Genomic DNA, 15,466 nt, shown 5'->3' with positions numbered 1-15,466 from the left:
CGCAAATTTAGCAAGCGATTTGCTCGGTTCTCCAGATTACAAACACCAGCTTCAGCTATTCCTTCCCTATTCTGCACTCACTTTAGTTTCACAAATGCCAGATATTCCTGTTTGTGGAAAACTACGGGGATAATGGCCGTTCAGTACCCACCTTGTGATGTTGAACGGCCATTGGCCTGTAAATCAAACACTGATACTAATCCTAACAAGTCGTAAAGACAACGAATAAGGCAAGCGAATAAAATGTTTGAGATATAAGAGAGAGAGGAAGGGAAAAAACATTTGGTTTGAAATGAGGCTTCCAGCTCTACTTTCGATATGTAATTTTCGGTCCGTCATTCCCGTCGTTAACTCAATTATTTGTAGTAGCTCGTGAAATTCTGTTTAGCCTGTTATCGCAAAACCTCAGAGTATGCCCTTAAGAGCCTACTTCCGTATTTGGTCTTGAGGGCAGTTGTAAAGGCTGTACGCTGTATTTCGAAAGTACCATTTGAGCCGACAAAAAATTAAAGGGTAAAATTATGTCAGTTTTAAGGAAGTTACTCAATTTCAGAAAACACGTAAGTTTCCCAACCGTGTTAGAGCAGCGTAAACCAAGATCGAAGTTCATTGTTCATTTCACTGTTTCATTTTCATAAACGTTGGTGTGTGAGTTAAGTTGTCATAACAAAGTAGGATATCACATGTACCAACACCCCGATCCGCTATGAGTAACGTTGTAATTACATCCAGTACATTTGTGCGGCATCTCTCCCGCTCCACACTTCGCAAATTAGCAGATTTCCTGGATCCAGGTGATACATGGAAGAGGGTTTTGGAGGAAATACACAAACCATCGGGCGAACCTCGGTACACCCAGCTTCATCTAAGGTAGCAGTTGTTAATTTCGAATTGAATTCAGCTGAGCCCCGATGCTATCTACATCACCTGTATCCAAGTACAGTACTTGATTTGTGGCAGGGTTTTCACGAATGTTCTCAATGTGTCTCTTACGTACATAGACGGTTTGAGGGATTGGTGGCTCAAGGGAAAAGTCCTACGATTGAGCTGCTGTATGACTGGGGGACTACCAACTGCACTGTGGGAGAACTTGTAGACATTCTCTTGAAACACCAGTTGTTTGCCCCAGCAAGTGTCTTACTGCCAGGTAAATGTATCTTTCTAAAAGAAAAGTTAGAGCCTTAAAGTTCAGAGGGTTAATAAGCATAGCAAGCATAAGCGGACAATGCTCCAAGTGCTTGTCTGTATATTCCTCTCAATGGAGGGCTCATCTGTATGTACATACAATTTATAACATACATTTTCATGACCCTGTCACATTCAATTAGATGTATGTACAAACCACAAAGCAAAGGTGCATCATGCTTCTCCGAGCCACCAGGAGACGGCGCAGCACCCAGGACCACTGGTTCTACAAAAAGGAGAGGAAGAGACACCTCTACCTGACAGCACCACAGATCCAGAGGAGCACTCAGAGCTTAGTGACACGGGTGATTACAAAGTTATTTGATCTCCAGAATCCATCAGTGGAAGAAAAAAAAAAAAAAACACGAAAGAGAAAAGTGAAAGACGGGAAAATGAAGCTATCAATTTCAGTCACCAAATGTAAACCGTTCCCACAGCACTGTGTGCATTTACACACAATCTCAGGTCTGCCCTTTTGTTTTCAGGATTTCTTAGGTTTACCTATCAGGAGCTAATGAAGATTACTGGGAACTGGGATGAACGGCCAGTATCACAGGGAGGATGCAGACTCGGAGAGGGTGGCTTTGGAATTGTGTTTAAAGGCATCCGCAGAGATACATACGTAGCGGTGAAGAAACTCCATGCAGTACGTGTTGACTCCCTGTTGTCTTAGATGTGACCTTACAGTGAATGTGATTTATAGTTAGAGGGAAATGTCTTCACAGAATCATTTCAGTGAGGAGAGTGAGAAAATATTCCTGTCATTTATACTTGTGTCTCTGTTTTTCAGATGGATGACATCTCTCCTGAGGAACTAAAGAATCAGTTCAGTCAAGAGATTCAGACCCTGATGGCGTATGACTTTATTTTTGATCTTTTATTAACTTCTATAATCCACTAGTAAACTTGAGCAAACTTGTAACTGCGGATATATTAAGCTTTGCGGAGTCTAAGACAGAGAATCTCTTTAAAGAACTGCACTGGAAATTAATTGCATTAGGAACCCAAATTTCATTGAGTGAACTAATGGTGAATTTATATAAAGTACAGTATAGTCATAGCAAGGCCTTTCAGACTTATCAAAAGTTAACAGGTTTGAGAACCTTGTCTTTGTGCGTCATCGTGCCTCAAATGTCAGGATTATTTTAGTCATTGCTTCAGGTTATTTACACAGTGAAAACAGAGCCATATATATCTGATGTAGGCTAAAACAAATATAACAGAGCATAACATCATCACTGATACTGTTGTTATAGCCTTTTTATGTGGTTCACCATTTGTGAGTGTTAGTAAGGTCTAATTTGCTGGAAACCCTTGTTGTTTTGATGTGTCGTTTCCCCATAGATTGAAACATGAGAATCTGGTTAATATGGTCGGGTTCTCTAGCGATGGACAACATCCTTGCTTAGTGTATGCTTACATGCCCAATGGCTCATTGCTCGATCGCCTTGCCTGTCTGGTAAGAAAGGCTCACAGTAGAGTTTAACAAAAATTTGATTATTAAAATTCAAATTAAAGCAAAATGATGATCAATCAATAATAAGTATCTGAAATTATTTCACTAGACTGCTCACCTTCTTGTTTTTGTTTCATTTCTGTCTTGATTTTGAATTTGAATTCAAGTGTCATTTGAATACAGATGTGGTCAAAGTCTCATTATAATGTCTTTGAAGGAGGGAAGCCCACCTCTGTCTTGGCGTAAAAGGTGTGAAATTGCTGTGGGAACAGCAAAGGGCTTGGAATACCTACATTGCAACCACCATGTGCATCGTGATGTGAAGAGGTTCTGATCCATGCCTATTTATGTCTGTCCTTTCTGTCTAACTAGTACCAGAACTGAATTGTTACTGGATTCCATTCCAGATTCCACTGTTCAGAGTTACAGGAAATCTTACATTTCAGCGGCTTCAAATAGATTCACAGTTCCAAATGTTGCATAATGCCTTAAGTTGCTCTATCAGAAAGGACAGTTTGAAGATGGAAAAATAAAAAATAAATTAGATTTGGAAAGTCACTGAGTTTGTACACAGCGCAAATTTACTTCTATGAACCCAGATCCTAGTCTTGTTCTGGTGACTGTAAAATCATTTAAAGACCATTTTAGCTAAACAGAACACCCAAAATTAATTTATTTTAAATCAATATCCCTGTTTCGCTTAACAGTGGAAACATCTTGCTGGACAAAATGTTTGTCCCAAAGATCTCAGATTTTGGTTTGACCCGCGCCTCAGCCAAACGCTCCTCTTCAACTGTGATGACAGAGAGAATCGTTGGGACCACAGCTTACATGGCACCAGAGGCTCTGAGAGGGGAGATCACCCCTAAATCTGATATCTTCAGTTTCGGAGTGGTACGTTCTTCTTCGCTTTAGTTTTGCAATCGGCTCCGTTTTCAGCAGACATAATACATACATGCAAGTAAGATTTCCTATTTATATCTTACAAGAAAACTAAAAGGAAAAAAAAAGTCTGTGGTAAAGTGGCTTGACGAAAAATGGAGGTTGTACAGCAAAATAATATCCCAGCATGTACTTTTACACTAGAGGTGTTTTAACTGGTAGTGTTTCTTTTTGAAATCAGCTTCAGCACAAACTGTTAGCATTCCAGAAGCACTAAGGCTGTCGGCAGTTCTTGTTTTGACCACTGGATTGAATATTTTATGACCTTTAACAGAAACATTGATCATACGTCTCACTGAAGCATTAAAAATTTGTCACATTTTGTTCTTCTCATTATGTGAAGTGTATTAACTGCCAGCTTTCTGACATTTGTAGGTGTTGTTAGAAATAATATCTGGCCTCCCACCCGTGGATGAAAACCGTGATCCACAGCTCCTGGTCAGTATCACTCAATGATTGACTTGGGTTTTTTTTTTTGCTTGATTTTTTGTTTGTTTTGTTTTGTTTTGTTTTTAATCTTCCATGGACAACACAGGGACATATCCCAATTTACATTCAGAGCTCTGGTAAAAATGACTTCAGGTTACATCACTAGGCAATAAAAAGACATGGTAAACATGGTCTTATCCCTGTAGAGTCAGGTCCAGTGCAGATAGCGTGTTTGAACACTCATGCTTAATGAAGCCCTCTAGACAGAGGTTCAGTTTCTGTAGTATGGGTTCAACTAGTGTCCAGCTACTACATGAATGTAATGTAAAAAACTCGAGACAAGAATGTCGGGTAAATGAGAACATATGAAAATGAGTCTTAGCTTAGGCTACACATGTTGTAGGAATAATGCAAAATGCCTATTCAATTCTTGCTCAACCAGAATTCTGGATATGAGGATGTTCTCAGATTGTTTCTGGGTTACAGACCAATGAGAAAATGTCAGCTCACTTCAGAATCTGTCCACTAATACATAACAATACCTTTCACCCAACGTCTGACGTCTGACCACTGCTGTGTTGTATTGTGGCGGGGGTTCAAATGTCAGAATTGTATAGCGCCCATGAGAGTTCTCTGTTGAAGAAACAAAAGAAGTTGGCCCATTTTGAATAAACTCTTCATTTATACTGTTAAGTACAATGACTTTTGACCATATCAGCTGACTGATACTTTTCTGCCCTTTTTCATACCTTCACAGATGGAGATGAGGGATGAAATAGATGAAGAAGAGATGTCTCTGGAGGAGTTTGTTGATAAGAAAATGGGGGACTGGAACTTTACAGCCATAGAAAAGATTTACAGTGTTGCCAGCCAATGTCTGAATGACAAGAAGAACAGAAGACCACTCATAAAAGAGGTGTGTGCTCATTTGTAGTCATAAGCTGTAATTGTACATCTGTTTTGTGTGTGTGTGTGTGTGTGTGTGTGTGTGTGTGTAAGTAAGTAACAGGAGGAATGTATGTAATTCAGTCATTCAAACTGAGCAGGTGACAGAGCACAATCATAATTTAAGGCCTCATCCTGACATGTTGTGTGGAAACGTTTTATTCACAGGTGTTAGTGGAACTGAATGGTGTTATCACCCTTGTCTTGCCAGTGGAGGAGAGCTAAGACCTGGAGACTGCACAATTTTTTTATAATCAGATTCTTGAAGATGTATTTGCTTGTTTATTGCATAAACTTGTTTTTAGTCGTAACCTTTGTTCTCAAACCCCTTAATGTTTATATGAATGATCTGTATAATTTTTATACAGATTTTTAGAAGAAACTTTTGACCAAAAAACTCTTAAAGGATCTGACCAGAATTTTTATGAAACTGCTCCGTAGAAGCCTGTAGCTTATAGGATCTAGCCATCCTGGTACTTACACAGGATCAGTGCAAAGAAACCAACAAGATTTTAACTACTTTATCAGTCCTGTATCGGTCCTGTAGCAAACTTTGTGCTGTATTTTGCTATACAGTCTGCCCTCCTTATCCTTGGGTTCTGCATCCGAAGATTTAACCAACCACAGATCGAAAATATTAGGGAAAAAAATACAGAAAGTCCCGAAAGGCAAAGCTTGAATTTGCAGCGTGCCGAGCACTACGCTGAATCCAAGCAAATGAAGTGCTGTGTATGCACACCCTAGCCTCCTTTAATTTTACAGATCCTCAGACTCCCTCCAGCACTCGTTGTCCGAGCATTGTTTGCCTCGCATCTCGTTCGTTTGCTACGTGTGTTTTAAAACATTTATATTTTCTCTATTTATAATTGGATTTTATATACGTACTTGTACTTTAGATATTCTGTGTTTTATTCCATGTATTTCTGTTTTAAGTCATCGAAAGTAATCCGTAAGTGTTGAAAGAAAGAACAGGTTATGTTGTTGCTGATGTGCATGTACTATGTAGTTGGGCCTACGATGGTTGTGTCTGTACTGAACATGTACGGACTTTTTTTCATGTCATTATTCCCAAAACAATGCAGTATAACAAATATTTACATAGCACTTACATTGTATTCTATATTATAAGTAATCTGTAGATGAATTAAAGTATACGGGAGGATGTGCATAGGTTACGTGCAAATACTACGCTATTTCATATAAGGGATTTGAGCATCCATGGATTTTGGTACCTGCGGGAAGTCCTGGAGCTAATCCCCCGTGGATACAGAGGGCCGACTGTATTTGAATAGGAAGTTTGATAGCTTGGACTGTGATGCTCTTTTATTGTGACCAGATACACACTAAGGTCAAAGATCAAAACTAAAGATCAAACAAATAACCTACTGACACACAAACAAACAGGAAGGAGTCTAAATTGCATATATGCTCTACTGACTCTTGGGTTTTCTGTGTTCTCTACTGTTTCAAATAAATAGCAGATGTAGCAATAAACTGCCTGTACCCCATCATCTTTTCCTGAACACTAATTTTCTTTCCTGCTGTTATCAGACAACCGCGTCCCTAGGTCAAATTCAGTATTATAATTCCATTTTTAGTTATTATAATTTCATTTGTACTACACTGAGAGGGCTATATGTTATTAAACAAGTATAAATTTAACTTTAAATTCAGTTTTTATCTATGGGAGTTGTCTGATAAGTGTTTAAACTAACTGACTGACCAGGGCTGCCTTTAGTATTATTGTACTGAAGTATGCCTTGCTTGCTGTTGTAGCTTTTTCTGCCAATTGTATAAAATTTGTCTCTAAAAACAAGGCTTATCTATCTTTCTGCCCATGTTTCTACCCAGAGCTGATGTCTTTTTGCTCAGAGCATTAAATGGATCTTTACAAACATAATTTTATTCCGAATCTGAACATCCGGTTCCAATTTTTCAATGGCTTCTAAATATAAACCCCCCCCCCGTACAATGAGGTTTGAAAATTGGTATGGAATTATAGGTCCAGTTCAGTACCAGTGGATATAACTGGTTTACTGTTACTGAGTCACTGATTAAATGACTGAGCACCAGCACTTGCTTTAAACAAAAATGTTTACTATTAGAGGTCCTCCGGGCATTTGTTGAAGGTCAATAAATACTGATGAATGTACTGAATGTACAGTACAGTACGACTGTACTGAGGGATATATTCCAGTTATTAATCAGCCCAAAACAGTTAAGATTTTACTTTTTTATTTTCCTTTTAAAAAAAAAAATCTGCTTCACAGAGAAAAGCGTTCTTTGGGCCACCCTTCTGACAACAGTTTACACCACCACAAACACAATTCTATTTGTGTGAAGAAAGGCATTGCCTTACACAGCATGAATGTTAGTTCAAAATATGGTTGTTCTTGTGGATCAGTAGATGCGTGTGTCTGTTGTGGCCCATACTTTGACAATAAGTTAGCATCTTTGACTTTTCACTCCAAGTAGGCTTCCACCTGGAGAGCTGCACTAAATACAGGATTTTTCTCAAGGCCTATGCAAACATTCTGACTTAGTACTCCACTCCAATAGCACTGACTAAGCTCTTTAATTATTTATGTTAGATTCAAGGCTTACTTTAAGTGTTTGAACGATCTGCTCCATTTCTCTTCCATGGTACAATTTCCTTGTTCCATCTTTGTTACTTAAGTTTTCACCGGACATACTTGGTCTACACTAGCCAAGGAAACATCCTTTCAGATCTATATGGAACTCATGAAGCTTCCAAAGGTACAGGAATTGTCAACAGTCAAGAGTCTTACGGCAGAACTGATTCCTGTAACATATCAAATACATATTTGACCGTGGATTGGTTGCATTAGGACCTTCATTAAAAATCCTGAGAGTGCAGCTCTACAAGAGGACACACGCAATTCACATTACAATGCATATACTCTGTGTACCCATTCCTCTCATGCATTAGCCATTGCATGTGTCAGTGATTCAGAAAGCAAGTGATTTTTCAATGGAAATGATTGGTTCTCTTTCAATTCATGCAATGGCCACCGATACTGATGCGCAATCATAACAGACAAGACCTTATTGAACAAAGAGAACACCTATGTACAGCACTTGCATAGAAAAATAAGTTTCTTGGCAAATGGGAATACATGTAAACCACCATTCTATCAAAAATTATTGTTTTGTTTTGTTTTGTGTTGTTGAAAAGAAAGTGTTAAAAGGAGTAATGAGGAGTGAACACACCTCTTTGAAAACTGTTCGTATAGCTGTGCTGGCTGGGATTAAGACATTTGTTTGTAACTTAGGCCTCATGTGTCTGGTTAAAATATGTATATAAAAAAAAAAATATTTCAAAAGCAACTGGAATGAAAGAAAGACAAACAAAAGGGTGGGAATACAAAGTGGATCTCTCATCTTTTCCCTTTTCACGTTTGTTCACACTCCTGCTTTAGTTTTAGATTTCAGTCCTGGCAATGTAACAGTGTAAAAAAACAAACAAACAAAAAAAAAACCCACACCTAATAATATTTAATTCTGCAAACATTCATATCCCTACTGAACTATATATTTTGACACTAATAAACAGGGAAAAATGATGTCATGAACCACTTATGATGCCCAAAACATGACCTTTTTGTGTATGTTTTGTACACAGTATGTGTACGGATGGGTAACCCCGCCCCCAGGAGAGCAGGGGTTTATACAGGTTTTGCTCCAATCCTTGATTCAACTAATCTGAGTGCTGAGTAAAATGCTGAATCATGGGATTTGGTGTGTAAAAACAGTCAGACCAATCAGCTGAGCAGCTCTCCTGGAGGGAGGGTCCTTACCTGACGAATAATCCATAAAAATGATTTATAACAACGTTGTGCCGCATTAATGAAGAATATACACCTACTTCATGAGGGGTTTGTGGATTGCACAGTGTATTCATTTTAACAAGTAACCTGGTCCTATACTTTAAATAATTAAGGGAACTCTCTCTTGACTCTGATTCATAAATAGCCTACCGTGCACTGTCAATTAAGCTACAAATGGAAACATATCCGAAGAAGAAACGGTTTGTGTCTTCCGAGGTGTGCATAGTTCAGAATGAGGAAGTTGGTGCCAATATAGGGAAGGGGGAAAAAAAATTACACGCTGACTTTGTTTCAATTGAGCTCTGTCTTAATTTTTCCGGGCTGTTCCGCTGCCGAGAGCAGACTGAGGCAGGAGTTGTTCATCTTTTCACCTAATCGTCACCGTTGTCCTCTTCCCCGGGGGGTCTGGTGATCCGTCGCCCACCCCTCTTCCCTGCTGGACCCTTGGGCTTTGCAAACGCTTGTTTGTGCGCGTGCTGCTTGGGATGGACTTCTTCATACAGGAAGTCAGCGGTCAGCTCATCTCCATTGTCTATTTCCAACTGTTGAGATCCAAGACAGTGGTCAGGGGGAGGAATTTTACAGTCAATGAGTGCAACAGCTCATTTAGGAATGATCAAATGAGCTTCAAATGAGGCAAATTAAAATATTACATCAAATGTGTAACAGCAACACGACCAAACCATTAAAAAGTCCAGTGGTGGTTTGCGTTCAGAGAAGCAAAACGTGTCACTGGGTAAGGCACATCAGTTTCTGACAAGGAATCTAAAATTAAGTTGTTGCAAGTAGCTACAAACAAATATCAGTGAGAATGCATAATAATCCCAGTGAAAAAAAATGGCTAACTGAAAATAAAATATCTGCTATATACATCTAATTTAAAGTGTGACTTTTTAGACTTAATCTGAATGTAGTCTGTTTTAGAAATATCTGACCCTTGTATGACTACCTTAATAATTTAACAGCAGCTGCACCATTACCAACTTTTTAACATTGTTACCTTTTTCTCTATTTCCATTTGTAGTTGACTCTCCACCATGTCTATCAGTGGGCTTTTGCAGCTAGAGTACAGCATCCTCTCTTTGATACTGCAGTTGTAGCCAGGCATGGAATAGATGAAGACTGTAACATGAAACGATTACACATTTATAACGCTGATGTGACAGACAACAGGTTAAACAGCACTGGAAATCTATGCATGTGAGACCTTGTACAAATAAAGTAGCGGTAAACAGAAGTCACTTTACCTATAGACTCCAGGTAGTCACCCTCATGTGAGTGCTTATAGAGGAAGAAATGGTAGCGTGCAGCATCTTTGGGAATCCTCTTGGGTAAATCTTTTACCTCTGTAGCATCAGTGTTGGACAAAATAATGAGCTCTTGCTCAAAATTGATTTCCTGTTGACAAATGTTAACAACAGCATTGGCAAAACTGTTTTGTGGCAAGCAAACATCACAAAATTCATTTTATTTGAGTATATACAATATACACAATTGCATTACTATACAGCAGAACTATCAAAAGCAGAGTCATTCACTATAGTTTTAAGATCCTAACAGGTCTACAGTTATAGGACATGTATGTGGCTTACAAGCTGAACGTAGTTAAATTTTTTGTCTCTGAACTTCTGAAGTGCCTCCATGGCATCAGCATGCAAAGGAAATGCCACGCCCTGAAGGGTTTGATGCTTGGTGTCCACACTGATGTCAGTCTGAACCTGTGGACAACACAGCATTCATTGAAGTCCCAGGAACTGCAAGGCTGGTCTAGTATAATTTGACAGTTTGATTGTACTGACTTGTATACGTGTTTCCTGTTAGATATGACTTTTTCATGACCATGTGTCTGACGCATTTTGCCGTCACTAAAAATAAATTAGGAACAGTAACCAAAAGAATTGTTTGACTTCAACAAGGTTTACTCAGATTCTGCTTTTAGGGGCAGGTTCCTAGTTCCTCAAAATGGCAAGCTGCAAAGCAACAGTTCAGTAGCTAATGCTAGCCTGCTACATCAAAGCAGTTGTGATTTAATTTGTTGGGTTCAATCACAGCTCCGCTGGGTGTTAAATAAACATAAACCAAAAGCCTCTTTTCTGATATTCAGATTAACACTGCATTTTCTCTTCTCAACAGCTGACCATGACACATTAATGCAACCCGCCCACTTCCTGTTTGTATTTTCCCTTTCCCCTATAGGCTGTTTATGGGACTGGTCTTAAAACCATGCCACTGAGTACATTTCCTTTTATGGTCTGAAAATGAAACCGGCTGTATTCCCACATATCATCTACAGCTCTTTATGGTTTAAATAACCAAGGGGAAAAAACTAAAAAAAAAATCAAACTTTGGTCTAAATGTTAGAAGCTTTGACCACTTTGGTGAAGTAGTCAGTGCTGGCTCTGTATATGATAAGACCATGCACAGGTAAATTCTTAGGGGTTGAGAGACTAGCACATATATTTGAATCGACTCTTATTTGACCTTCACTGTTGACTGAAAGTGATAGCATTTAAAGCACTATAGACCAAAGAGTGCTCTCCAGTGAACTACTCTGGTAACACCTGGAATGTGCTCTACTTGTGGAATAAGTAAATGAACCTAAAAAGTCACTCAGCGTCCGTTTTCGAGGGTGTTCAAGCACACACTCCCGTCCAGGTCACTGAATCATAGCTGCCCTTTCATCAGATGAGAATACAGATATCTCCAGGCCACAGTACAGTCATTATTATTATTATTATTATTATTTTGAAGTGCAAACTCCTTAAGCCAAATAATTCTGTGGCACAGGGAAGAAATGATCCAAAGTCATTTAAATAACAAAACTCTTGAAGATGTTCAATGTGATAGCTTAAAAAAAAAAAACTGTAGGTAATCATCAATTATTGAGAATCATATAAGACGTCAACACAAGCCTGATGTTTTCTTCGCACTGAACCACTGAGAAACTGCAATGAGCAATTCAGCTTTCATATTCTAGGCTCAGGTCATTCAACCTGACAATATAAATCATACATACTTTACAAATCATTTTCCATGTATATTCCATTTGTATTACTCTCAAATATCAATTATTTTTCTCCCATCAAAGCTGAAAAGATACACCCCTATTGTGATCAATCAGTTGCAGACAACAGGATTTTGCTGTACAAGGTCCATCCATTTTAGATAAAAGACAAATGATAACTGTGTATACCTCATTAAGTTTGATCTGTCTGAGCTCTTCCTCAGCAGCAGTCAGTGGCTGAGGGGCAGCCCGTGAGGTCAGGTACTTCCTGTAGCCACTCAGCGATACATCATCCTAAAGAGAGCAATCAGGACCAGAGTATGACTCTCCAAATTTCAGGCTTTATATACAACCAACAGAACACACAGCAGAGACCTCAGCTGACTACTCCATAAGTATTCCTGTTTCATGTCTGTCTGTCCTCTGTGACTAAGTCAGTTCCAAGAGAGGATTTTTATGAAACAGAAGAACCAGAAGAATCAGAATTAAGCACTATGCACTGGCTCCTCGCGGTCCAGTCTTTATAAAAATTATATATAAAAAAAGAAACCTGCAAGCAAACTTAAGGTGTTTTGTACATTTATCTTAACTCATTCATCCCAAGTGTGAATGTACTGTTCAAATGCAAATCTTGTTTGAATTGAATGTGCATACCTTGACATTGCCAAATATCTCATCCTTAATGTGGCCACCGCCAAACTCCTTCCTCAGCGTTGCTCTCGTAGCAGCATAGAGCATCTTATGTCGCACCTGTTATGTGTAAATAACGATACATTCAAAACTGATGGACTAATACAAGTATAAGCACACTTTAAAGGTCATCATCTAAATCACAGATTCAAAGAAATGAAGCTCTAATACCCATCAGAGGAGAAAGTTACTCTAAAACATTTTCTCTTTTACATTCAGCCAAATTTGTTTTGACTGACTAAGAGCCTTTTTAAAGTAGCTCACAGCTCAATTTGTAGGCGGGTACTACATGCAACCCTGCATTGTCCTGGCATGCCTAGACCTGTCACATCTTTGGACTGAGGGAGGAATGTTTAGCTCCAGCTTGTCAATCTGATGGCTGCCTGAGGAATCTTGCTTTGCTCTACAACCAATCACTGAAAGCACTGGGTGCACCAGTACTTTTCCTTTCCCACTGAACACAAAGACAAATACAAACTACTTTTCATTGGACTTCAGCAGACAGAAACCTTTTTATCCATAAATGACTGCCACCTTTAAAGCTAAATACGCTCCAGTACTAATGAAATATTAAGCATAATCAGACAAACTCCTAATAAAGAACTTTATGATATAAATGCGCTAATGAGTTACACAAAGCCAGTTTGTGTTCAAGGAAACAATGCACTGCGCTTCTGTTATGCTGTAGATCACTGAATGTCTCACAGGTGAGTTATCAGGCGACCAGAAAATGAAGATCCACTCATATCCCTGATTGTTGGAGGAGTCCAGCCTGTACAGGATGTAGCATGGCATGTCTTTCTCCAGCAGAGGTAGGACAAGGGAGTCATACTCTTGGTCCCAGTTCTGACCAGCCTCCTTGGTCTCACCAAGTACAAGCTGTTCTGTAACAGATGAGGAATAAACATTAAGACTGCAAATAGAATACCTGTGTTCTTGTTCTGTTACGAAAAAGGATCCTAAGCTTAACAGATTTTGTGAATAGACTGAACTCCAAGTTTCCAAACCTTCTTATAAGAAAATGAGTACCAATGTTTATTACAACTACGCAAACAAAAACTTGAAAAACAGACTCAGTCTTTTAAGCCATCGGTCAAGACATTATGCATTCACTTAGGTGAAGAATAAGGTGGGAAAATTTCATTATGATAGATCAACAAGTGGTCTTATTTTACCAAACTGCCAATGAATCTACATGATATGAGACCACATAACAAAAAATGAATATCACATAAAACTAGACAGATACACTCTGTAGCCTATACAACCCAGTGTTCCAACAAAAAGTATAGTTAATCTAACATACAAATATTTGTTTACATCAGACAAATACTACTGCAACTGACACAATGTAAACATACATCTTGGAGGACACAGGATGAGGCAGCCTTACCATTGTCGATCACAATCTTCAGGAGTCTGTAATCTCCATTCCTGGCACTGGCAAATATGTCTTTGACCTCCCCAGCAGCTACAAAAATAACATTCATTAACTGCACTGCTGGCACTTGCAGTTCAATTCTTTGCCATACTGCCTCCGATTTATGATATTGCTGTCAGTATTAAGGTTTGTTTTTACGTTTATAAGAGCTCATTATTTACCGTGACCACTTTCCACATCTGCATCTAATAAAATAAACAAAGTCTGTCCAAAATAACGAAAGCCTTCCGTGTCCACAGGTGATCAAGACGGCTTGCACTGTAGGCCTTCACCTACGTCAAAAAGGCAACGGAATGCAAACGGACACTGCTACAGCTTATCGCCGAGAACTGGATACAGATGGGTCCTCTATCTCAAGCGCATTAACAGCTTTAACTACCATATCTACCTTTTTACCTGGGACTACGGTGCTTTGATTAAATCACTCGCACAGGTCCTACTGAGCACTGTGCACTACTGTGCACCAACTAGCGAGCTGTGCGAACGATGAAGGCGTTGCCCGAACCAACACCTTGCATTTGCAATTCGAAGTATCGCAGTTTTCACCACAATACTGCTCAACCACTAATAGCACAGATCGAAACGGGTAATCTAAGCAGCCTTGCTTGTCTGCTTAGCAATACCGACGAACATAATGAATGACTGAAGTGTCAAACTGTGGGGTTATATTTAAGAATGAACATTTTACATTGTGACCGGCACATCAATTTGAGAGCAACCACTACCTCTCATAAGTATGTTTTTTTCATACGTTTCATAAGCATAAATAACTTGCTGATGGAGCTATTTGAAACATGACAGCAGGTTTACAACGAATAAATTAATCAGAGACACCGGGATTTCAGAGCTTGTGGAAATACACAGCTAGCTAGCAACTGAAACAGCTGTTTCTCATTGATTTATTTTCATGAATAGGTTAGACTTCAAGGATTAAGGTCTCGCCGAAATTCGCATACGAGGTTTAACAACTCAGAGATTTGGAACAAAAACGCATTTACCTTGAATACCCGTCTGATGGGACATTACTTCTTCGGATCCTGTAGCTGATATTCGAAGGCATAAAGAGTCAGGAAGGAGGAAATGAGATTAGCTACAGTAACATGACTTGGCCCTGTTGTGTGACGTCATTTCGCAATCGGCGGAAGACTGTGTCGAAGTGCGCATGTGCTCACAAATCTGTGTAAGTGCGTCTCACCTGATATCTGTAGTCTAACGAAGAAAATGGGATTTGTCTGTTTTATTTTGGCTCTGTTTTTTGTTTTGTCAAGTACATTCACAGCTCTTTGATAAACAGGGAACAGATCCTGATATGTGACATTTCTCATGCAATGTTAAAAAGACACAACTCTTAATATTTTCGCACGAGAGCAGTGTCTTATTTTGAATTTTAATACGGTTAATATTGTATACATTCAGCTCTCAGAGTAGCCCACTATATACCCCCAGTAATTGTCTTTGACTCTTGTAATATTTTCATAATGTGAAAGATACATAACTAAATTTAAGACCGGGCTGGTTAACACAAA

At 39.0% G+C, this 15,466-nt stretch overlaps 2 protein-coding genes across 3 annotated transcripts; one reads left to right on the top strand and one right to left on the bottom strand.

Annotated features, from left to right (window-relative positions):
* The first annotated feature begins 706 nt into the window (after window positions 1-706).
* Window positions 707-7,809, top strand: irak4 (interleukin-1 receptor-associated kinase 4). The gene is made up of 11 exons (XM_030773891.1): window positions 707-870; window positions 1,002-1,147; window positions 1,329-1,490; window positions 1,671-1,831; window positions 1,976-2,040; window positions 2,530-2,644; window positions 2,859-2,968; window positions 3,349-3,535; window positions 3,959-4,021; window positions 4,770-4,928; window positions 7,715-7,809. The coding sequence occupies exons 1-11, from the start codon at window positions 707-709 to the stop codon at window positions 7,784-7,786; spliced, it is 1,404 nt and encodes a 467-aa protein (XP_030629751.1). The 3' UTR covers window positions 7,787-7,809.
* On the bottom strand, window positions 7,240-14,991 carry twf1a (twinfilin actin-binding protein 1a). Of its 2 annotated transcripts, XM_030773893.1 has the most exons (10): window positions 14,939-14,991; window positions 13,893-13,970; window positions 13,205-13,383; window positions 12,464-12,559; window positions 11,980-12,103; window positions 10,963-10,988; window positions 10,398-10,523; window positions 10,053-10,203; window positions 9,806-9,927; window positions 7,240-9,347 (listed from the first exon to the last, which is right to left on the bottom strand). In XM_030773893.1, exons 1-10 carry the CDS (start codon window positions 14,961-14,963, stop codon window positions 9,177-9,179), a joined length of 1,098 nt encoding a protein of 365 aa, XP_030629753.1. In that variant the 5' UTR covers window positions 14,964-14,991; the 3' UTR covers window positions 7,240-9,176. The 2 variants fall into 2 exon arrangements, with proteins under 2 accessions (XP_030629753.1, XP_030629754.1); XM_030773894.1 differs by lacking the exon at window positions 10,963-10,988 and having other exon boundaries at window positions 11,999-12,103.
* Between the last annotated feature and the right edge of the window lie 475 nt (window positions 14,992-15,466).

This window comes from Chanos chanos, chromosome 5 (genome assembly GCF_902362185.1).
Source record: "Chanos chanos chromosome 5, fChaCha1.1, whole genome shotgun sequence".
NCBI lineage: Eukaryota > Metazoa > Chordata > Actinopteri > Gonorynchiformes > Chanidae > Chanos > Chanos chanos.
The sequence above is the reverse complement of the archived record's forward strand: the minus strand, read 5'-3'. Positions and strand labels throughout refer to the sequence as shown.